The sequence below is a fragment of the Arvicola amphibius genome, chromosome 15 (genome assembly GCF_903992535.2).
Source record: "Arvicola amphibius chromosome 15, mArvAmp1.2, whole genome shotgun sequence".
NCBI classification, from domain to species: Eukaryota; Metazoa; Chordata; class Mammalia; order Rodentia; family Cricetidae; genus Arvicola; species Arvicola amphibius.
In genome coordinates this window covers 4,337,642-4,360,645 of record NC_052061.1, presented here as the reverse complement: position 1 = coordinate 4,360,645, position 23,004 = coordinate 4,337,642, and the positions used below count along the sequence as shown (strand labels likewise).

The window sequence follows — 23,004 nt, the reverse complement described above, 5'->3', positions numbered from 1 at the left end:
ACTTTCAGAGACTACAATGAAAGAAAAGCTGCCTAATTCTTTTTTGTTGTTGTTTGTTGGTTTTTTTTCGAGACAGGGTTTCTCTGTGGCTTTGGAGCCTGTTCTGGAACCCTGGAACTAGCTCTTGTAGACCAGGCTGGCCTCAAACTCACAGAGATCCTCCTGCCTCTGCCTCTCAAGTGCTGGGATTAAAGGCAATGTGCCACTACTGCCTGGCTCCTAAACTCATTTACAAAACGTAATATACCTAGATACCAAAATAAGATGTCTGCATAATGAAAGGAAATCTACAGATTAAAACTGATTGCAAACTGATCCCCCCCATCCCCAAAAAGGCCCCAAACCAACCAAGTGTGTCCACTGCATTGCTGCTTTGGTTTTGTTGATAGCAATGGTGATGGAATCTAAGGCCCTGTGCACGCGAGGGACATCAATGCTAGGTGAACACCCATCACAAGCCACAACATAAGCCACGTCACCCTGACATTTAATGAGGAACAAACACTCTTTGGATAGTACTTTAAAGTCAGCTATTAATACACTTCACAACAAAAAGAGAAAAAGATGAAAAAGAAAACCGAACCTTCCCATTTAGGCACAGAATATAAAAATCCTTAAGGACATAAACACTAACAGATTTGCCCATCTGGGACCTGTCAACCCTATCTAGAAGTAGAACTAATTATCTAAGCGCATCATTCATTCTACCAAAACACACAGCTACCTGATATTTAGTGTTGTTTTCAGGATGACAAAATAGCATGGCTCAGTATTCAAAGGGACTCTCACCCCTCTGCTTCACCTGAAGGTCCTATTAAGGTAAAGCAGTCACAGGCCCTGGAGGGATGAACTCCAACTGCCGTTGAGAAGGACAACGATTTTGAAGCCAGGAAACAGTGTTCTTGGACTTAGACTAAAAAGCTGGAAAATTTGGCAACAGTGAGGCACCCATAAGCACACGAGCTTCAAACTAAGAAGAACAGAAAGGCCCAGAAATGAACAGAGCCACTATCTCTGAAAGAGAGCAAACAGCAGGCTGGAAACAGGGCAGTTGTGAGGTAACGTACCAACAACACTCTACTGAAGACCCCAATTGCCAAGTGTGTCCTCAAGACAGTGATGCCCTTCAGAGCATCACTCCAAAACAGGAGCGGCAACTTAACAGAGCCAAACAACAAAACTGTGAAGAAAAAGATGAAAGGCATGGGAGAAATGCAATCATCTCTATGAGAAAACAGACATTACATAAAGCATCAGAGAACAGGACACTATTTTTAAAAATTCAGAGACTGAAACGGACTTCTAAAATACAAAGCCTAACATCTGAATTATATTCCAGACAGCGAGAACAAGAGAGGGTGAGAAATCAAAGAACACTGACACTGTGGAAGGCTTTCAGGTGGAAAAGGCCCAGCAAGATGCAGAACAAAGGATGAGAGAAGCCCACAGGAAGGCACATGTCTGAACATTCAGAAGACTGAGAATGGAGAGAAATTCCTCAACACTTCCAGGAAAAAAAAAAAAAAATCTGTAAGATCAAACAGGAGGGGCTCTAGTGCTACCACTGGAACAAACGTTTCAAAACTGAGGAAATCATGAATCTCAATGTAGAATTATACCCCAGTGAAGACATAAGTGGGGATAAAAGGTGTTCTCAAATATCTAAGTCTCAAAACCACCGAGTTACACAATTTCTTTAAAAGCATCCATTAGAGCATCATGTCTTCAGAACACCTCCTTTAAAGGATTCAGATCTCAGAGAAACAGGTTTCCTATGATGTTAGATTTCCTGTCAACTCCCAAAGAACACTGATACAACACCTGGTAGATACCACCTCTGAGAAACACAAAACGCTAAAGCCACACTGATTTTACCTGCAAGGGAGTTATAAAAACAAAGTATTTGTTACGTACAGAAAGGCTGCAGTAGGTATATTTAAAACTTACTACTCATTTTAAGTAAATGCACTCTTCTCCCCTTACTTTTCATTAGATACCCTAGAGATAGTACCTAAGAAAATTACACGTGCAAATAAGGTTACTTCATTTCGCCTGCAGCAGGGATAACCGGAAACCTGCAACTTCAACCTGACCAGGTGGGTTTTATTTCTAGCTTCTAGCTCAACAAATTCAACAAGTGTCTGACTCCTTGCCAGAGAGCTGTAATCAACCCTCAAGTTCCTCTCACACCCCTAGGAAACCAACATCGCTATTTTGTTTCTTTTTTGGTTTTCGAGACAGGGTTTCCCGGTAGTTTCTAGAGCCTGTCCTGGAACTAGCTCTTGTAGACCAGGCTGGCCTCGAACTCAGAGATCCGCCTGCATCTGCCTCCAGAGTGCTGGGATTAAAGGCGTGCGCCACCACCGCCCGGCTTTTTGTTTCTTATATCAAACTGTGTTCTAAAACAAGGTTTTCTCTTTGCATATCTTAATACCAGAAACCTCATTAGTAGGTTCATTTTTTTATTACAATTAAACAAATCCATGAACCAAGCTGCACATGGCTGCTTATTAATTCCAGCACTCAGCAGATTAAGGCAGAAAGGCTATAATAAAATTCCAGGCAAAACCTGGGATAGGATGGTTCAAACTCAGTGTTTAAAACCTTTTTTTAAAAAAGAATATTTATCAGCTGGGAAATGAAAGGCAGTTGTAATCTCAGTACTCAAGAGCCTGAGGTAGAAGGATAAAGTCTGAGGCTAACCCTGAGTTAAATCAAACCCTATCTTTAAAAAGTTCAGTATATAGCTAGGCAGTGGTGGTGCATGCATTTAATCCCAGCACTTGGGAGGCAGAGACAGCCTGAGTTTGAGGCCAGCCTGGTTTACAGAGTGAGTTCTAGGACAGCCAGGCTACACAAAGAAAACCTGTCACTAAAAACATACCAAGTGTAAATACCCCAGAACAGGGTTCTTGACAACAGCGACTGAAGTAGGTTTTTATCAACTGCTTTGGACACAGTGTGTATGAACACAAGTTTAGCAGCTTCAATCTAAGGATTCCTTCCACAGAAGCTCTGTATCCATTATCTTTTCCCTATCAGCAAGGGTAGATCTCAGGAAAATCAAATTAATGTACACTAAAACTGTGTTGTATAAAACAGATTGTGTAATAGATGAGGCATTACATCTTTATTACAGATGAGGGATCCCATAGTGCCAGCTAACTCTTGAGACGCACGTCAAAAGGCAATGAATGAGTAACCTCCTCCAAATTCAAGAACCCCAAAGATCTGCAATATTTGGGATCCAAGCTGCCATCTGATTCACCAACATCATCCCTGACTGCTTTGAAGTTCAAGCAGTACCCACCCTACCCCCTCCAACCCCCTGTGAACCCCCATGCCAAAAAGAAGCATACACACCTTACAAATCTGTATTATTGATATATTTCAAATACCAAAGCTGGTGTCTTGACTGAAAGAGAGAACAGTGATTTTTTTTTAGATACTCAGACAGTAATAAATGCAGTTTGTATTGGCCACCCTCAAAACCTCACAGACAAAAGAATTCTCTCATTAGGAACATGCCTGTGTTTTTTTGTTTTTAGATTTGTTATTTATTTTTGTGCTTGCGTGCGCCATCTCTAAAAGACCAGAAGAGGGTGGTACCTAAACACCTTGGAGCTGGAGTACTAGGAAGTCGTGAGGATCTGAAGTGAGTGCTGGAATCTGAACTCAGGCCCTCCGGCCTGAGCAGCAGGCACCCTCCTCAGTGCTGAGCAATTTTTCCCCAAAAACCTGTTTGTTGTTATTGTTGTTTGATTTTGAAGTATTATGATTGTCTGGGTTGCTGCAACGTAAAGGGAAAATGGGAGGTAGGAGTGTTATAGGCTGGCATGAACACGAAGGTTAGTCGTGCACAGGAAGCTCAGTATGTACTGTTTACATCTGTGCTCTATGTAAAGTTTTAAAGAGCAAGATATTCCCAGAATGACCCAGCAGAGCCCTGAGAAACCCATTAGTGATTTTATTAAGACTTACAGTCAAAAATATCCTAAGCTGCCATCTGTATCAGGTGCTGGCACACTTTCATCTTGGTTCAGCAAACAAGTTGCATCTGACACAGTTTTCATACTCTATTAAGTCCTTTGTAGGCTCTCTAAAAGATCACCTGGCTGGGTTCAGAGGTAAATGTCTATAATCCAACTTTTTCTTTTCTTCTTTCTTTCTTAATAATCCAACTTTTAAAAGCACTATAGTTGGAGAGACTTCTCAGTGGATAAGAGCACTTGCTGCGAAGGCAAAGAGGCCCTGAGTCCAAATCCTCAGCATCCATGTCAAAGCTGGATACATAATCCCCAGGAGATGGAGACAAGAAGATTCCAGAAGCTTGATGAGCAGCCAAACTGAGAGACTCCTGGCCTCCAAATATCATGCACTCCAGTTAGTAAATGTTAGTTCAGTAACTTCCTTATAATCTAAAGCTTCATAATGGCAGGTTAATCAGGAAAAAAAAAAATCATGCTAATACGCAGAAATGATGTTCAGAATTGGGAGAAAGCATGGGTTTTTTAAGGGTTTATAGAAATAATTCATCTCAAAAATCTTTACTGCTAGAACTTTAGCTCAAGGACAAATCATAGGTTCTTACGAAGTGGGACAGAGTGGAGAATGTGTGCGAGAACTCGTGCACGTATGTGTGTGCACGCACGCACACACGCACACACACACTCGTCTTTACCTGGGCAATGGGTCAAGTAGCACCAAGAACAAATGTGTCTAACACTGTCCTCAACGAATTTGACCTTTCACAGATTTAAGTAAGTCGGACCTCTCAAATTCAGGGGCTAAGGTTCCCTTTCTACTTCCACCTACACTACTCAAAATCAGACGTATTAGGCAAAGTATGTTGTCTCTCTGTGCATGTGAGTGCAGTCATTCAGAGGCTAAGTGTCTGATCCCTCTGGAACTGGAGTTACAGGGTTGTTCTTAGTCACTTGACATGGGTGATGGGAATAAAAACTCGGGTTGTCTGGAAAAATAACATGTACTCTTAACCACTGAGACAGCTCTCAAGCCCTGCTTCATTTTTTTTTTTTTTTTTTTTTTTTTTTTGCTTAACTCATGTATTATACAACATGTTAACAAACTACAAACATTAAGTTCAGGTATCAGTAAGTTTCAGGCTAACAGAGAAGGCAAGATGAAGCGGCGGGGTGGGGGAGCAAAAGAGGGGACATATATTACAATTTGTCTACCATGTGCAAGTCCCTTAGGTTTAGTCCCTAGCACAGCTTCTGAATTCTTGTTGCACCACCAGGGGTCTCTAGCTCAGGTTGGCCTTAAATCCCTATGTAGTTGAGAATGACCTGAACTTCGGATCAACCTGATTCTATTTCTGTGTGCTGGATATAGGCAACATTACCTTGCCTGATTTATGCATTTCTATGGGAAACAAACCAGGGCTCATTCAGGCTAACAGGCACATAACAACTCAGCTATACCCCCAATTAACAGTCTCTCTGTTCTTTAAATGGACAATACCCATTTTTACCTCAAATACTAAGACTATACAGTGTGTGTGTGTGTGTCTGTGTATTTTCTTAAGTGGACAATATTCATTCTAACCTCCAACATTATGACTTCAGGGCTAATCTGAATTAAACAGAATGGGATATATTATTTATGAAATCAATTGTAAATTAGTGAGTGTATAATCACCCCTTCTCAGTCTTGATCAGGGCCCAAAAGGAAAATCTTTTCTCATCCTATATTACTGTGCAGCAGTGCAAATTACTTAGCCTTTGTAGACTTTTGTTTTCTTACAGTATAATGTCCCCCTGAATCACTGTGGGGATTGAAAGGTGTGATACAGTGTCTAGCCTACAGCTGTCACTCAGTCTAGCAATTAAATGACGAGATGTCCTCAGCATACAGAAGCAAAGCCCTGCTTCTTAATAAGCTTATGTAAAACTGCCACAGAGAGCAGGGAAATACTTTCACATAAGCAGGTAGACAACAGAAACACAACACAAGTGGCACCAAAGTGGGTTCTGCAAGGATGGAAGTTTAGTCAATCAAAAATACTGTCACTTTTCCCCAGGGTAAAGAAACAAAGGTTAAAATAGCACCCTGAGAATAGGTCAAAATTAAGCAAGTTATTCTATATGTTTCTTAATTTTTTATTATTGTGAATATGTTATGTGCATGTGTGTATGTCAGTACATGTGCCACGGCACCACATGGAAGTCAGAGGTCAACTCTGTGGAGTAGGTGGTCTATCTACCCCTAATGTGGTTTCTAGGGATCAAACGCTAGTCACCAGGCCTGTGAAGCAGTGCCTGTATCTACTAGAGCCATCCTGTCCCAAATAAAGCATTTAGGTTGTAAAAGTATGCACATTCCCTAGTTGTACATATACACCGTGAGGTCCTTGTGTTGGATGCAGAACTAAAGACAAGATATGAAAACAGCAAGGCTTCTCTCTCAAAGGACTGGTGGTCTAGGACCTGTTTAGTTTCCCTACACTAGAATCAACAAAGACATCCCCCAATACCAGGCTTACTAGAGTGAGGTAAAGATAATGCAAACGGCAGTGTAGATGCTTCAGGGGGCTAAATCAAAGAAACGGGAAATAACAGGTAACAAATAGGGTGCAAGGTTTTTTCTCTGTACATAGGCTGCATTTAGTGGTGGTAGCTAGCTCATCACTGGGCCATGACAGTTGTATGGTTTTTAAGCCCATTTACCAATAAATACCAGTGTCATCGGTCCATTTATCAGTCCCTTGTGCAGTACCACACAAGACCCTGGGTGTTAAACAACACCCCACCCCAATCCACTAAAACACTCCCCAGCCACCAGGCACCTACCACAGGGTCCTTTACAGTGTCAATCAGCTTAATGATATTTGTTCCACCACGAAGGTTCTCCAGAATCTTAACCTCTCGTTTTATCTTCTTTTTCTTCACTGGCTTAAATACACAAGAGTAATCAGAAGTGAGACTTCTTTTTAAGTTAACATGATAAAAACAACTTTAAACAACGTTAAGGCAACAGGAAGGATTATTTGCTGTGTACCATGCTTATGTTGTGTTAAAGAATATGCTTAAATTAGAAGAGAAAAAGAAGGCTTACCTACTGTAATCTTTTAGGTTAAACAATTTATAGTTCATAGCTTATGTGGCAGGATCTTTAGTAGTTACATGTAGGGTATCTAGCACATTTGAACATCTATGTAGTATTGTAAAAATAAACGCATGCTTACTGGATTACTGCCAAATGTTTAGCTCTGAGCAGCCGTAGCCCACGGACAACGGAAACCGAAACACAACGCCGATGCCGGCTCTCCCGTGAGTCACAGGTAGCTGTGTCTTCAGCGCAAGAGCCGGTTCCCTGACTTCAAGTTACAAACTTGTTCCCAAGCTGTTGGCTCCCATTTCCTGTTGCCACTCCCACTTCCTTAATATTTAGAATCAAATCAGCTCAGTCAGTACCTCTCCCAACAGATCCCATTCCTAGAGAGAAAAAGTTGTTGGATCAGCAAAGGAGAAAGCTGATCTCATCAGCAGTGACTAACTGTAAAGCCACCAACCTACAAGATGGGAAATTAAAGGTCTTCTTAGAAATACTCCCATTGTATGTATCATTTCCTGACTGAAATAGGATCTGAAGTCAATAAATAAAAGCAGTTCTGAAAAGGCAAGTGTGTCATAATCATTTGCAGTCACTCAGGACAGCGGCAGACACACGTTAACTCTCTGACCCAAGTCCATTCACCCTCACGAAGGTCTAAGCGGAAGGTTAGTGGCAGCAGGGAGTTATTCACAGCAGGTCACAGCTAACAGAAGCATAAAAACAGAGTCCAGTCTGGCAATTTGGACTGCCTGGCAAGCACCCTCTTCACCTCTGGGCTTTACAAGGGAGAGATGGTACGAAGAAAAAAGACTACTTTATTGTTTAAAACACTGTACATAGTACAAGTAAAGAGAGGAGGGCCCATGGACCTTTCATGAATGATAAACAAGATCTAAAAAGTCCTTGGCCTGGGAGAGGCTCTGGAGATGGTTCAGTGAGTAAGAGTGCTTGCTGTCAACCCGATGACCTGAATTCAATCCCTGAAACCCACAAGGTCGGCAAGACCCACTCTCACTATCTGTCCTCTGACCATCACATGGTGTATGTGAGAATCCACACGTAGTATATATATGTAAATTTTTAAAGCTCAGAGATAATAACCCCTTGTTTACTGGAGATGGACTGGCGAGAGAAATGGCTCAGCAGACAAGAGTTGTACAAGCATGAGGACCTAGGTTTGGATCCCCAATACCTATGTAAAAGTCAGGTTTGACTGTAGCTTGTTGGGTGGTCAGTCCGGCAGAATAAACAGTGAGTTCTAGGTTCAAAGAGAGCCTGTCATTAAGAAAGTACGGTGGAGAGCGATAGGACACACAATCATTGTTACATCTTGTGTCCACCAGGATACAATCACACCGCATACACAGCAGGCGGAGAAAGGCTGGAGGAGAGTATGTAACTGTGTGCTTGCAAGCCAGCTGCCACCACACTTCTCCCTCGTTCAGAATGTTGCAGTCAGAGATGGTTGGGGGCCTCTTCCCCATCTCCTCTAGGAACCTTACTTACTTCCTTGGTCTCTGTATCAGACCTCAATGTTTTGGGGGAAATCAAGCACCATACAACACAATTAAAAACAGCCAGGGAAGACACACATGACAAGTAGCCTCCGGGTTCTTAAAAAATGCCAACATCATGAGAGGTGTGAGCAACCAGTCATTCAGCGTTAAGAGTGAAGTATAAAGCCAACATCAGCATTTGAGGAATCGGGTGTGAAAGTAGTTTGGAGTTTTTGTTATGTTTTAATATATATAAATTTGGAGACAGGTCTCTTTGTAGTCCTGGCTGTCCTGGAATTCACTATGTACACCAGGCACACTTCTAAGCCACAGAGCCCTACCTGCCTCTGCTCCTCAGTGCTGCAATTAAGGCTATATGATAACTCTTAAAACTCTTTTGTAATTCTGAAATAATGTTAAAGACTAGCTATCTTCTATTTATCCAAACTCAGGTAATACCACTCCTGTTTAAAAACCTGCAACCAGAATACTGTACAGCTTCCTCTGCTCCTGACAGCACCCACTCACAGGGACGGCCAGTACACATGCTATTCTTATGCCACTGCCACTTTCTCCAACATCACTGCTCCTCAGCTCCCCAGAACACACCAGAGCGCAGCTCTGGGAACCCCAGAAAACACTTAGCTGCCTCTTCATCAGTCTAAAGGGAACTTAAAGACCAGAGACTGAGAACAGCTGCACAACGCTGAAATAGTCCCAGTGGAGCCCATGGCAGCTGGAGTCCTCAGATGCTGCCAGGACACCAACAAGACTCAAAAAGAAAGTGACCCACAATCCGGGACACACCCCTCCCAAAGCACTAAGCACAGGCAGCAAGCAGTTCATCAGCCTCTGCACTGCTCTGAGCCTGAGGAAAGAAGATTCCAGAAGCTAACTATTAAGAGCTTGGAGAGCAAAGGAGACTTTCTAATTCTACAAATGAAGAAAAGAACATTTTTTCAGGGACAACCACTGACACCTTTCAAAGCTTGCAAAGTTTTCTAGAAAAACAGATGCGTCTGAAACTTGTACAGAGTATGTTCCCACTGGCCACCAACTACACAGCACGCAGAGATTGCCTCAGGCATGCTACTAAGGCTTACACTCATTCATCCAATTCAGATAGGATCTGTTTCAAAGATTCAAATGGCATTGGTTTAGCTGTTTTCCAAACTGAATATTTTTCTTACTCAAAGTAGATAAAGTAGCAAAAAAGATACCCTTGCCACCCTCCTGTCGCAAACCCTGGAGAACTGGGACCACAGGTATATACTACCACTATACGCTGAGAAAAGATTCACAGGAAAGAATAACACTACAAAGTTTTAACTACAAAAACTTATTTAACATTTAAAATATCCGTTCAGAAGGTTTTCCCACATGAAGGGCAGTGCTGGCCATCTGGAAGACCCTTGTTCAAAGTGGCCCTAGAGTAAAGGATGTCTTGTCTACTAACCCAAATCTTAAAAAGTCTATAATAAAATAGAAGTTTGTGACACACTGCAGAAAAGGAGAAATTGACGAAACCTATGACCTTCCTATTCACCCAGATCTTCACTCCTTCAGAAACCAGCGCTGAGGACAATGACAGTATCATCTGCAATAGTATTTATTAACTGCAATTCAGCTCGTCAGCTTTGCTTACCAAGGTGTGAGAATCAAGACCTCAGTCCATTTCAGCAAGTATCACAGGCAAAGGCCCCTTTTAAATTTCTTTCTAAGTTTCAACTAGATTGACACATTTTAAGACAGTAATATAGCACCCAACTTTCATCCCATTATCAAACTAACGACAGCCAAACTAAGATATTAATCCATCACTTGCAATGAAGAATTACAATCAACAATGCGTGCCAGGAATGAAGAATGATGAAGGAGAGGAAAAGGCTTGCTAGGCTGACATGTATTTTCCCTTAATTTCAGACATCTTTGCAAACCATTTGCATTTGACCGAAACAAAAAATTAGCTAAACAATGTTATTCACAACTCTTCCTCTAGTCTTTCAAGTATGCCATTCCAAGCCCACTATCTCAAGGGGAATTAGTCTCAGAACTAAGAAGAAAAAATAAGGTTTACAGGCACAGTATAAATCCCAATGACGAGATATCATTAAAAAACAAAACAAAGAGAGAAAGAGAAAAAGCCAGTGTGAGGTACATACCTGTAATCTTGGCACTTGGGAGGCTGTTGCATGGGAAATCACAAGCTCAAGGGCAGCCTGGGCTAGCTGGTGAGACCTTGTCTCAAAAAAGGAAAAACAAAAGAGAAAACGTGTAGATCAGGATGTAGACAAAGAACTCTCACATACTGTTGCTGGCATCATAAAATGAACCAGCTACTGTGGAAAGTTCCTCAAAAGAAGAAAACTAGTCAGGCATGGTGGCAATAGGCATATAATTCTAGCATCCAGGAGGCTAAGGCAGAAAAATCACTGGTTCGATGTCAGCCTGGGAAACTTAGATAAAACACCAATTGCACTTCTGAGTATACAACCCAAAAGCAGCAAGGTATAGGCTCAAAAAGGCATTTGCACACCCATGTTCAAAGTAACCAGCGGTGTGGTAGCGCACGCCTTTAATCCCAGCACTGGGAGGCAGAGACAGGTGGATGAGACCAGCCTGGTCTACAGGAGCTAGCTCCAGGACAGGCTCCAAAGCTACAGAGACCCTGTCTCAAAAACAAAACAAAACAAAACAACAACGAAAAAAGCAAACAAGTAGCTCTGGTCACAACAGTGAACACATGGACAGCAGCTTAGTGTCAGTCATGGAGGAAATGGATAGACAAAGTCTACCTTCTAAAAATAAGGAAATTATTTTTTTTCTATTTTTAGTTTTCTTTGAAGCAGGGTTTTACATCCCCCCTACCTCAGCTTCCCAAGTGCTGGGATTCCAGGCATGAAACAACATGCCTAGTGAAAAGTAAACTGTATTATATGTATAAATGCATTTGTAGGCAGCATGGTAAGTCAAATAAGCCGATCACGAGACAGAGCTTTATGATTTTACTTATGAGACACCCGAGTAGTCCAAACAACGAACAGTGGTTGCTAGGAGCTGAGACGACAGAGGACTGGAGACCCATCATTTAAAGGGTATAGTTTTAGTTTTACAAGATGAAAAGAGCCACACAGATAGATGGTTGTAATGGCCCTAACAGCATTATAAATGCACTAATGCCATGAACAGCAAGCTTAACAATGGCTAGGATGATAAGTGCTATAAGCGTCATACAGAAGGGGGAGGGGCAAAACAGAGCATGAACCTTTTAATCTCACCAAGTTAATGGTTACAACCCCTTTGATTATTGACTCTGCTTCTAAAATTGTTCAGTTAGTCCAACTGTAACACTATTACTATTTCAAATCGCTCTTCAGCACCAAGCTTATTAGGTACATTTAATCTTCTGAGATGAATTAATTCTCTTCTTGTAGTTTATCAAAACCATCCAATATCATAGAACTAAGTATTGGACCCTGACATCTAAAGTCAGGCACTCTACTTCCTGGGCCACTATGGGCTGTGACAATACTATTACCTACACACCCTTCTATCTTGATTCATGGAATTCCTGCTTTAACAGAGTCAAAGATTATAAATGAGCAGTCTAGAACTCTTCCGCCCTATTTTTCACATAGCTAAGTCTACCACTTAGATTATGAAGTGAGATCCAGAAACTAGGTAAATGTCACATGGAGCCTTGAGCCATATAGGAGGGGCACTCGATCACTGCAGACTTTTCCCATACAGAGCACACTCTGATTACCTCTAATGTATGAAAGGAATTAAAACTACGCACCCCGGATCTGGGAAGTAATTGCTATGAGACTTAAAGGAACTGAATGGGTCACAAAGGTCTAAAGCGTGTTTCTCAGCCTGTGGGTCACAACCACTTTGGGGTTGCACACCAGACATTTACAGTTCATTTACACGGCAATTCTGAACAGTAGCAAAAAGAGTTATGAAGTAGCAACAAAACAATTTTATGGTTGGGGGTCACCACAGCATAAGGAACTATATTAAAGGGGGCCTACAAACAGGAAGAACTGTATTAAAGGGGTCACTACATATTAAACATGTTTAAGACAAATTTTATACCACCATTGCCTTAATCCAGAATTAATTTTGACGGAGGAGGGTAATGGGTAGCCAAGATATTTATAATACAAAATAATGCTGTGACCAGGAAGCCTTATATGAGGATTTCTAAGCCACTGCAGCACTGGTTCAAAGTGCTTTGGATGTTTTTAAAAATTGTATTGCTCTTGACATCTACTCGGGAAACAGTAGTTTAATTGAAAGCTCTCAAGGACCCCAGGAAGCACTGCGATCCATACACACTAATGTTTTTATTTCACTTCTGTGTACACCTAAGTGCCATAAAAGAACTGAAGAGTTGACCTGCTTATGATCAAGATGAAACTTTTGACACTGAAGCAGCTTTCTGCTTTGTTGCATAAACTTTTTTTTTTTTAAAAAAGTTTCCCCCTTTCTCCTTAATACAATTTCTGACACTCCCACCCTGAGAAAAAAAAAAGAAAAATAGAAGACATTACTTCTCAAGGGGCGGTAGTGGCATAATCCTTTAATCTCAGCACTTGGGATGCAGAAGCATATGGATCTCTGAGTTCGAGGCCAACCTGGTCTACAGAGCTAATTTTCAGGCTACAAAACACCACCTTCTTTCAGGGGTAGGGTGGGGGGAAGACATGGCTTCTCTATCATTAGACTTGCATAAGTTCACTTTCCTACAATTAATTAAAAAAAAAATCTTTGCTAAGAGTATTACCTTATAAAACTTTCACTGGCAGCTTTTCAATATTGTAAAGCCTTGAACTGCCTCAATATACCTTGGTCAATAAAATATTTAGAGATTCTAACAATTAAATGAAATAAAAGTCTTCCATGCTCACTCTGCATCCAACTGCTGTGACTAAATAACAAAGACTGAAATAATGTCACTGAACTCATGCACCTCGGGTCTCCGTCACCACGTGCACACGAGTTCCTTCCTGCAGATTAAATACAGCAGGCGTGACCTTGACAAAGAAGTAAAAGGTGATTCAGGCTGCCCTCTGAGAAAAAACAAACACCTCATGAACTAAGGCATCAAAATCTCATGCTCGAACCCTGGAATTTACTCTGTTCAATGCTAAGATCCTATAATCCAATGTTGAAATTAACAGTCAGAGCATGAAGAAATAGGAAAGAACTCTGGTAAAGGGTCATCTCAACAGTGATGACAGGTACATTTCTTTGTGCCTAGGTCTACCATTTGTAAAAAAATAATTTGAAGCAGTTTCCATACAATAAATACATGAAGCCTCTTTAGTGCAGAGGAAAACTCTCAAGCAACTAATCTCTGAAACTCTTCACAATTACAACTGAAGGGCAATACTACAATGCTTCCCTAAAAAACACACTGGAACTCAGACACATACCTGAGCGCTGCTCCCTTTAAAACACACCACACAAAACTGCACTTACTTTAAAAATGTTTTTGCACAGACATTTAGACATTTCCCTGAAATTGTTTTAGATTTGACAATTCAACCATCTAAATGTGTGTATATTTAGATATTCTTAACTACAATTTGTTTTGCTTAGTCCTTAAAATTAAAATGTCTGGCAGGTGGTGATGGCATAAGCCTTTAATCCCAGCGCTTGGGAGGTAGAGGCAGGCAGATCTCTGTGAGTTCAAAGCCAGCCTGGTCTATAGAGCTGGTGCCAGAACAGGCTCCAAAGCTACAGAGAAACCCTGAAAACTAAAAGAGTATGAAGTAACTTTTATTAAAAACATTTATGTTTTTGTATGTAATGAACTATATCGTTTTCAGCAAGTTCCTCGAAGGAAACACTTCTCTGCTAACACCCCCCTCCATAACTATAGCCCTTCTGTGTACCAATCACCATTTAGTGGGGCCCACGCTCCTGACCTTCAACACTGCCACTTGATTCTCAGCCAGTGTTTCAGCAGCAGAGACACCATCACCTGTCTTTACAGTAAAACTGCCGCTTTACCACTCACTAGGCTAGGCTGATCAGGAGCGAGAGCAGCAGCTGTTTGCTGAAAGGTGATGTCCAGAGTGCTAAGATCGACTACAAGTAGATGGGGACCACGGCAAGGCACAAACTTTCAAACACCCACATTTTGTCCCACAGAACCTCCACTCAGGCCACTGTGAAAACCAGGCTCACATGAAGTACACCGCTCTCCAGTGCTCTCAGTCTCTCACTAGTGACACACAAACTGATCTGACATGAAGAACTGCCAAGATCCTTAAGGGTGACATGCTCGTGCAGTAAATGATCTGACAACATAAAGACCGACCAGGTCCTAAGGATTACCTTCCGTATAACCTATAAAACATCATTTTCATCTTCAATCACCTGTACAGAAACGTGTCTGACTCCTCCTGCTCATTAAGATCATGTCTTCATTTGAATGATAACAGCCCCATTGTTATCACCCGAGAGGGCCAGTCCTGCCATCCAGACAGCTTTGTCCCAGTTATTATTTCAGTGGCTAGAATGTACTCTTTTGTCCCAAATCTCTCTCTAACTGGCTGGCTTGCTCTATCCAGCCCACCTGAAATTTTATTACTGAATGAAAGGGGAGTATCCACTGGGGGAGCTGCTCTGCACTCTAGGCTTTACACTTATCTCGGAGAGGACTCCAGTCTTCGGACAACTTTCTGGAGTAATTCAGAGCAGAGAATAACAAGTTCAATGATGAAGGAGCCCTGGACTAGCAGAATCGCCACACAAAACCTTTTTTCTTCTTTTTGTGAATACCTATTAATTCTGTATCAAACACAGCCCTCCTTACGAGTTGTTTGAGAAGCCCACAGTTTACACTTTAAATGTCCCTGGCCTAGCAAACTCAAGAGTTCAGACAAGCCGGCACATTTCCACAAAAGTTTAGCAGAAACTGGTAGTGGTGCTGCAGGGTCATCCTCCAGGAGACACAGGAGAGTCTGAATTACTCATTCTAGTCCTCTTGCCCTGTGGGGGGAAATGTTATATGCCATTCATAGGACACTCACCTTGAGAATTTTACAACCACCCCTCTCATTGTTGGTGATGTTAATGGCCTCAAATACTTCACTATACTTGCCCCGGCCAAGTTTTCGAACCAGTTGGTAATCATCTTGATTACTGTGAAAGGCAAGAGATACACATAAATGCCAGGATTGGGGATTAGGCAAGCCTATGTGCACTATACATCTGTCCAGTTACTTCCATTCATCAAGCATTTGGAGGTGTCCCTACGTTACACATCAACCCATTCCCTAAGTGAAAGCCACCCAGAAGCTTGGTTCCCTTCACTCTGCAGAGCTAGCCCAACTGACTAGTTCTAACCTGGGGAGAAAGAGCAGCTACTGGGCCTTAAGGTCCACGTTAAGTGACCGAGCAAATCATCCACCCTGGGGGTACTGGGGTGTTCCCCTGCCCGCGGTTCCACAGCACCTGCCTCTCAATTCACACCCTCCAGGGAGCCACTGCCTGTTTTAGAGAATCTGCACATCTTTTAAAAAAATGTTCCTCCCACCCAGATCTTAACAGCTCAAGAGGACAGCCATGAACTTCCCATTCCACAGGAACCCCAAAGTGTGAGGGGCAAGGACCGCCCCCACCCCTGACCCCACGTTTCTCCCCACCGGCTGCTGAGCCGGGGGCCGGGCGGGCAGGGGAGGCCGGGGACACGTGCGGCCGGAGCCGGGCCTCCCTGCCAGCCCCGAGGCCGAGCGGCCGGTCGGGTGCGGTTCGCGCGAGGGGGCGGCCGACGACGGCTTTACCCCCAGCTCGGGACGTGGGCTTCGTAGTCCCAGTACTCGCGGCTCCTCAGGCTGTTCACCTCGGCGTAGACCCGGGCCCGACTGCCCGCGGCCGGGCCGGGCATGGCGGGCGGGACCGGGGGGCGCCGCGGGGCGCCGAGGGCGGCGGCGCGGCACGGGGCGCGGGGCGACAGGCACGGGAGGCTGCGGGCCGCCGGCCGCCCGAGCAGAAGGAGGAGCGCGGCGGCGGCGGCGGCGGGCGTCCGCGCCAGGCCGGGCCCGCGGGGGCGGGGAGGACGGACGCTCAGGCCGGGGGGCGCGGGGGGCGCCGGCCGAGCCGGCCCGGGGCCTGCGGCGGCCGGCGGGACGGCGGGGCTCGTGCTCCGCGGCGGCCTCCGCTCGGCTCGCGGCCCCTAGAGGCAGCGGCAGCGGCAGCGGCAGCGGCAGCGGCAGCGGCAGCGGCAGCCACCGGCCGGGAGAGGGGTAGCGGCGGCGACGGCGGCGAAGAGGGAGGAGGAGGAGGCGGAGGAAACCCGGAAAAGGGGCCGTGCTCGCCAGGAGCGGCCGCCGCCCAGCCCCGGCCCGCCCCGGCCCACAGCGCCCCCTGCAGCGCTGGGGGACCGTCACCGGCTCCCGCCCCCGCAGCGACAGCGCCACCCGCCAAGCAGTGTGGTCATCCGCCGGTCCACTTGCTGGCCACCGCCTAGGAGCCTTCGTCCTCGACTGGAGCCCCTTTCAGCACAGCCGCACAATCCAGCCACCATGACCTCCAGCACTGGCCCTGGTCTGACCTTCCTGATACCAGCTGTCTCCACTTCTCAGTGACTTGCTTATAAGAACCCTTACCTCGAACTGTCCCCCTCCCTCACTCCTCCTGCCATCCACAGACCCCCATCAGCTCCAAAACTTCCCATTCTTTCTATGCAGAACCTGTCTAGTTCTAGATTTCAACCCAAATTCCTCCCTGAGAGCCCACTGAGTCATCTCTTGGGCACTTGGTTAAACTAGAGTCGGCCAGGTGGTTTCCTTGTAAAGTTATTCTTTTCTTCCTGTCATTGAACTGGTAATTAGTGGGAGATACTTTCAGACTGTAAATATCCGGTTTTTGTTCGGGAGGAGGAAAAGCTGGGAAGTGAAGGGGGCTAGGGGCGAGGGATTGGGCATGGCTAGGTGGGCATTCAAGCCTCCAACACTCTTCTCTTGGGTCTTCTGGGGTCCCTGGTCGTCTTGCTTTCCTGTCCATATTCTTTATCGACAGGAATATCCTCACACAGCTTAGGCTTCTCTGAGTCTAAACTTTTTTTCTCCCACAGTTTTCTAGATGAGACTATGCGCCCTCTTCATATACCTAACTACCCAGGTTCAAGACCTAGTAAGCTCTGTAGCTCACAATGGATGTGGATTCGAGTCAATGACTCAACATCTCTTTGCTTCAGATTTTGTAGTATACACCCAGCACCTACTTCACAGAGTTGTGCAGATAGTTATTAAAACACTACGTGCCCATACTATTTTTTGTTTTGCTCTGTTTTTGTGTTTTTGTTTTTTGAGACAGGTTCTTTGTGTAGCCCTGACTGCCCTGGAACGCACTCTGTAAACCAGGCTGATGTCAGGATTAAAGTGCCAGGATTAAAGGCGTGCACCATCACGCTGTTACTAAACGCTATCACTTTTCCTTTGCTGAGTCCAGCACTTGTCCAGCTTTCAATTCTCTGTGTAGCTCTGACTGACCTGGGACTCACTTTTTAGTTAAGGCTGGCCTTGAACTCATAGACTTCTGCCTGTCTCTGCCTTCTGAGTGCTAAGATTAAAAGCGTGTGCCACCACCACCCAGCAACAAAGATTACATAATAAACTGTCAGTTACTTTTATTTGTTTTGTTTTTTGAGACAGGGTTTCTTTGTGTAACTTTGAAGCCCCGGCAGTTGTTATGTAGACCAGGCTGGCTTTGAACTCACAGAAATTCACCTGCCTCTGCCTCCCAAGTGCCACCACCATCCAACTTTGTAATTCTAGCCCTCTGGAGGTGGGAGAGTAGGAAAATCAAGAGTTTGAGGCTCACCTAGGTTTCATAGCAAGATCATATCACAAAACAAGTGCAGCCGGGCGGCGGTGGCGCACGCCTTTAATCCCAGCACTCGGGAGGCAGAGGCAGGCGGATCTCTGTGAGTTCGAGGCCAGCCTGGTATACAAGAGCTAGTTCCAGGACAGGCTTCAAAGCTACAGAGAAACCCTGTCTCGAAGAAAACAAAACAAACAAACAAAAAAAGCCCATACATTTGGAACTTTGCACAAATCCAGACATTTTCAGAAACAAAATCTGAAAGAAAATAAAGCACTTAGAGAATAAGTGGTCTTTGACCTTTGATTTCAGACCTGTCAGTCTGATTTAGTACATTCTCAGTGTTGCTCTAAGGTTGTTTTATTTGTTCATTCCCCCACCCCCCCCCCCCAAATTCCCTATGAACTTGTCCACGTCAGCAAGTCATAATCCTAACCCTTGGGTGGGCTTTCTTAGTTTTAGAAAGCCCTCAATATGCTGCAGAAACTGTAGCTGCTTTGAGCATGCGTTCTTTCTTTCCTCGGCTTGCATCAGACTCTCACAGGAGGCGATGGCCTGTAGAGGATTCCAAACTACTACTATTGATCTGAGGACTATGTCCAAACCCAGCCAGGGCCCCATTCTTCGCCTCCTCCACGCCTGCCCACCTCTGACCCCACCCACACTCCTCATTCCTGCCTCTCATCCTTCGCCACCTAGCCCACACCCTTGTCTCAGAACCTGATCCCACACCTGTGGCTGCTCCCACAGACAGCTCTGGCGCAATACACTCTAGATTTGGCTGATAATTCATTGGCTCAACCCTGAAACCTGCAGCCAGCCCTCCCACAGTCCAGTGGAAGGTGTCTTTATGGCTTGTTGCAAGATAGGATGGGTGCCCCATAGAATTGGCAAAGACCCACTTGGTTTTGTTTTGTTTTGTTTTGTTTCCCTTTTTATGACTAGCTTGGCAAGAGTTGACCTGAGGTGGTACCCTGGAAGCCTAAGCTGAAGGAATCTGATTTGGGTTTGTGAAGAACCAAGCAGGTACTTTTGCACAAGTAGGTGGAAGGGCAGGGAGAGTCCAGTATTGACTTTTCTTGTTTACTGTGGGTGCCACTTTACATGTGACAGCGATCAGAGTCTTATAAGAGGCAACGCAAGACAATACCTTCATCGGCTCATCCAGCAGGTTCCCACCAACTCCTCCTCTAGACCCCAATCCTATCCAAATACTAAATGCTTCGCCAAACAAAAACAAACACATTTTGAAGATCTTAGAGCATTTTCTGTCTATTTCTTTCCGGTGGTGGGGGTCAAACCTAGACCCGCACTCAGCTGTCTTTTTTTTAAATATTTATTTATTTATTATGTATACAATATTCTCTCTGCATGTATGCCTGAAGGCCAGAAGAGGGCACCAGACCTCGTTACAGATGGTTGTGAGCCACCATGTGGTTGCTGGGAATTGAACTCAGGACCTTTGGAAGAGCAGGCAATGCTCTTAACTGCTGAGCCATCTCTCCAGCCCCCCCACTCAGCTGTCTTGATAAGATATTTGAGAAGTCTGTAGTCTTTTCCCTTCCATCGTTTTCTCTTAAAAAGCTACCCTACAAGTTGGATGGGAGTGTCCCTGTGAGTCTCTAGAGTCTTGAGGCCAAGGCAAGACCCTTGAGCCAAGTAGCTCAAGACCAGCCCACATAATAGAGAAGACCTCATCTCAAAAACAAGACTAGACAACAGAAACCCAGCCTAAAAGATGTGAAGATTGGCTGGGCATTGATGGTGGCATACACCTTTAATCCCAGCACTCGGGAGGCAGAGGCAGGCGAATCTCTGTGAGTTTGACATACCCGTTTCCTGCTTTCCGCCTTCTGTAAATATGTCAACTTACATGGGAAGGACGTATTACAGACTTTGGGACTGAGAGACTGTCCTAGGTCATCCAGGTGGGCTCAGGGTGATCACAAGGCTCCTTAGAAATGAAGGAGGGAGCCAGGTGGTGGTGGCACATGCCTTTAATCACAGCACTTGGGAGGCAGAGGCAGGTGGATCTCTATGAGACTGAGGCCAGTCTGGTCTACAAGATCTAGTTCAGGATAGGTTTTGTTGAAAAAGAAAAACAAAAACAAAAAAAAGAAGTCAAGGAGGGAGGGGCCGTCAGAGAACAGATGTGTTGATGAAGAAGCCATGATCAGAATGATGGGATTCTGGCTTGGAAGATACGCACCCCCATGGTGTATGGCCTCCTGAAGCTGGAAAAACCAAGGAAACAAATTCTCCCCTACAGCCTTCAAAGTACAATTGCAGCCCTGTGAGAGTACCTTGGTTACCAAGAAGACCATTTCAAATTAAGCCGTGTTATGATGTCTGTGGTCATTTGTCAAAGCAGTAGAAGAAAACTCTCTGACCAAAGCTTGAATCTGTTTCTGAGCAGCCTGGTGAGGAGCTCTCCTCCCCTGTCCTTGCTGAACTAAAATTCCAACCGAGCTGATGGTGCCTTGGGCAGGAGGAGTCATTTTCTCCGGTGGTGTAACTCTGGTGAGCTGCCTGCGGCCAGTAAATAAACCCACACCCGTGCTCGTACAAACAACTGGAGCTAAACTCAGTGTTGGTCACAAAGATCAAAACAAGCAAAGACGGGTGTGAAAATAAGAGGAGGAACTGTTGGGAAAAGGGGGTAAAAAAGGAGGGAAGGAGAAGAAAGCTGGTAAGAGGGTGGAGGGTGACAATGACGTAAACACCTCTTATCGGTGTAAGAAATTGTCGAAGAACAAGAGTCCTGCCAAGTCAGGCTCGCATAGGTTCCCAGTGTGGTTGGTGTCTTTCTGTTCTTGACACCTTATATCCTTCGTCTGTTTGGCTAGAAACTCCTCATTCTTGATCCGTCCTTCCATGTACCCACTTGCCCCCGACACATTGGTTTCAAATCTCTGCTTGTCCTTGCTTGAGTTGAGCTGGAGCCCTCACTGGTTGGCACAGTCTGATATGCGACGGTTCCTATGCCTATCACACTGAAAAAAGTTCACTGAGTAAAGTCTGCTTCTCCATCCTCCACAAATGACACGAATAAGTTGTTCTTTAAAATGCTAATGCAAAAACAATTAATGTTTCCTTTAACAGGAATGGACATTTTTCAAAGGATTCAGGAGTCAGTAAGGTAAAAAGCAAAAGCTGTTCTCCGATGCCTTCTATAATCTCACAGTTTGGTGTGTATCCTTCCAGGACTTTCTCCCACAGTAAAAATAAACGATTCAACCCATGCTCTCCTATTTTGTTTGGCTTCACTTCAAAGCAAGATGCCCAAATACACACCTATGTTTAGTAGGTGAGATTGCAGGTAGGTAAGAGATACATAAAAATGGACTAGAAGGAAATACAGCCAGTGCCTTTCGGGCTTAGGATAATGTTCATGCTTATAATCAGGAAAATGTCCTCAAGGTCTATATGGACCTGTCCCCACCCTCACTCAGAAAACTTGAAGGTTATGGGGACTTTTCATCAGTTGAGAGTAGGAACAGGGTAAGAAAACGGGGTTGTGGGTACTCAATTTGATATAAGGAGCCTGCTAGTAATGTTGGGCTCTCACCTAAGGGTGTCCCTGAGGCTCCAGACAGGTAGATAAGCATGTGAAATAGGGACCAACTGCTGCCCTGGGTCCTTTACAAACACGTTCTTTAGGGACATCCCCTTCTGATTCTTGTTGCCCTAATCACCCTTAGAGAGTGCTGGGGTGTCCTCCATTCAGAGAGTGCCCTGCGGGAGGGGCAGAATATGGAGCCGCACAGCACAGCCACATGAGACTCAGACACAGAAAGTTTCTGTTAGTCTCTTGATGAGGGCCCCTTTCGTTCAGCCCATCTGGCTGGATGGGCGTAGGAGCTCTCAAAGTTAATTGAACTCTTCTAATACTCTCGAGGAAACATGGATAAAATCGTTTGGACCAAAATTGTAAATAAAATGCTGAACATTCATTAATCTAAAATCTGAAACCCTAAATTCTTCAAAAATCCAAAATCTGTGTGTATGCTTGTGTGTGTATGTTTGTGTGTATGTATGTGTGTATGTTTGTGTGTATGTTTGTGTATGTATGTGTGTATCTTTGTGTGTATATGTGTGTGCATGTATTTGTGTATGTATGTTTGTGTGTGTATGTGTACATGTGTGTGGACACGTGTGTATGTAAACACTAGAGGTTGACATTCAGGTGTTGCTCCTCAGTTACTCCTCACCTTGCTTTTTGAGAGTCTCTCGCTGAATCTGGAGCACACCAATTTGGATAGGCTTATTGGCCAGCAGACCCCAGGGATCCTCCTAGCCTCTTCAGGACTAGGATTATAATTGGGCCACTACCATCTGGATTCTATCTGTCTGTCTATGTATCTATCTATGTAACTATCTATGTATCTATCTATGTATCTATGTATCTATCTATCTATCTATCTATCCGTCCCTCTATCCATCTATCATCTATCTATCCCTCCCTCCCTATCTATCTATCCATCCATCCATCCATCTATCTATTATCTATCTATCTATCTATCTATTATTTATCTATCTATCTATCTATCTATCTATCTATCGTATGTGTGAAGCATGTACATGTTAGTGT

The 23,004-nt window shown here is 44.3% G+C and overlaps 1 protein-coding gene across 1 annotated transcript in view; it reads right to left on the bottom strand.

Annotated features, from left to right (window-relative positions):
* The window catches only part of Csnk2a2 (casein kinase 2 alpha 2), a 33,290-nt gene extending 16,783 nt beyond the window's left edge, over positions 1-16,507 (bottom strand). The window contains exons 1-5 of the mRNA XM_042054238.1: positions 16,373-16,507; positions 15,620-15,731; positions 6,773-6,914; positions 1,068-1,180; positions 349-480 (exon numbers count right to left, since the gene is read on the bottom strand). Coding sequence (XP_041910172.1) covers positions 349-480; positions 1,068-1,180; positions 6,773-6,914; positions 15,620-15,731; positions 16,373-16,476 — 603 coding nt within the window. The 5' untranslated portion in view covers positions 16,477-16,507. The remainder of the gene's footprint in view (positions 1-348; positions 481-1,067; positions 1,181-6,772; positions 6,915-15,619; positions 15,732-16,372) is intronic.
* Between the last annotated feature and the right edge of the window lie 6,497 nt (positions 16,508-23,004).